A 1,833-nucleotide genomic window follows, 5' to 3' on the forward strand; every position below is an offset into this window, starting at 1 on the left:
TCGAAACAGATCTGCGAAATTGGCATTGACAGCGAGTGGTAGCAGGTTTGAATCCCGTCGTTTTTTAACACAATGTATTTATTTATAGGACAACATTCATTGTTACACCATGGCTGCATGATGTACATCATGTCCTTTATTCGAACAGTAGGCCTATGCTTTCTTTGATGATTTATATATTCCTCCTGGATTGTAGGCCCAATTAGGCCCTATATATTAAACTTATTAAACTTTTTCCTTTTTAAAGGAATTTGTTAAATCTTAATTTATTATTATAATTTTATTTTGTAATGTGAATTTTGTATATGTTTTCAGTATTTTTAGGGGGGCTCTTAAAGTTATGTATGATTTATACAAGAACTTATTTAGCCGCCTCCACGTAATTTGTTATCTGGAAATAAATTAAACTGAAAATAAAAACTGAAACTATTGAAATGTTTACATTTTTAACAACTGCTTTATTCTCGTTTCAAACATTTTTTTTCTGGTCTTCTTGTCTTACTGTTAAGCGCAAGAAAATGTATTGCACTTAATCAAATTGTCAGTCATTGGCGAGTCACAACATAAAATAAAATACACAACGTTTTTATGAAGTATGATCTAGATCCCTGGGATAATTAAGATTAATGATGTTAACGAATTTAAGTGGATCACTTTTTGGGGTTGGGCGGAGTGGGTGGGACGAGGACTTTAGTTGGGACACGTGCCGAGCAGGAATCCCATCCCATGGTTAATATATAATAATTTGATTTGATAAATGAAATGTTTTAATTGAGTTAAGGTTTGTCTAATTCGTATGACACACCGCAGTGCTTTAAGTTTGAATTAATCAAATAAGCACTGCGGTGTCTAATTCGTACGACACACCACAGTGTTTGTAAGTTTGATTAATTCAAATTTATTTTACTCCTGTATTCTTTCGGATGTTTGACATTCAAACCCAAACTCGGGTACCTCCTATAGGCCTAACTTCGATTTCCGACGTAATCGGTAGGCCTCAAACGAGCGCAAATCTTCAAAAATGCCCAAGCATTTCCGCCGTGCCTTTCCGATTTTCAAAATTCCGCCAGCTGAATTCTCGTGAACTCTGTCATTTAGCATAACACTATAAATATTTGAACCCTATTCACATAATTCAATTACATTTCAATGCGGTTTCAGTTTACAAGTTGATCGAGCCGAGCGGACGGGCTCAAAGCGGTCCTTCATAACACAATGCGACTTGAAGTGTGAAAAGCACTGCATTATTTGTTGCCAAGGCGACAAAGTATACCACCAGTAGGATTTTATTCTTGCGGCAAACGCTGTGAGAGGTCGTGCGGTTGAATAGTTGTATACATTACACTACAGCATACTAGGCCTATTGCTGTATTTTTCTCAATATGCCTATATAAATAGCTGACAGTGGTAGGTCGATCGTAATCTAATGGGTTTTCATTTCTAGGCAGTTGTTATTCAAGTTTATCGCTGCTCTACAAAGACACTCACTGGAATTGCTTAGAAATGAATGATGAATCCAGTGGACAAGGATTATACGTCGGGTTTACACCGACCTTACACAAGTAACACTTTTAAAGTAAAACTAGGGAAGTTCGAGGATCTCATAGCGAATCTAACACAGCAAGACAGCGAGGCAAGTGCCGAAGAACGTCGCCAGGTTATTAATAGTATGTATACGTTTTGACATTTTTCGCTATTGTATTTTTGTATTTTGATAGGCCTATATTTTTGTACTTCTGTATAATTTAATGTAATGCCGAATAAAATGAAATGAAATGAACTGAACCATCAATTTCCTTTTCTGATTTCAAGGATTGATGTCAACAGCATAAT

At 36.0% G+C, this 1,833-nt stretch overlaps 1 protein-coding gene across 2 annotated transcripts in view; it reads left to right on the forward strand.

Annotated features, from left to right (window-relative positions):
* The first annotated feature begins 1,257 nt into the window (after nucleotides 1-1,257).
* The window catches only part of LOC117113092 (WD repeat-containing protein 64-like), a 39,184-nt gene continuing 38,608 nt past the window's right edge, over nucleotides 1,258-1,833 (forward strand). The window contains exon 1 of one of the 2 annotated variants that reach the window (XM_033256321.1): nucleotides 1,258-1,667. In XM_033256321.1, coding sequence (XP_033112212.1) covers nucleotides 1,508-1,667 — 160 coding nt within the window. In that variant the 5' untranslated portion in view covers nucleotides 1,258-1,507. The remainder of the gene's footprint in view (nucleotides 1,668-1,833) is intronic. The other variant, XM_033256320.1, reaches the window with a different exon arrangement.

This window comes from Anneissia japonica, unplaced genomic scaffold (assembly GCF_011630105.1).
Source record: "Anneissia japonica isolate Jap-2015-1 unplaced genomic scaffold, ASM1163010v1 scaffold287737_len543101_cov190, whole genome shotgun sequence".
Classification (NCBI taxonomy): Eukaryota; Metazoa; Echinodermata; class Crinoidea; order Comatulida; family Comatulidae; genus Anneissia; species Anneissia japonica.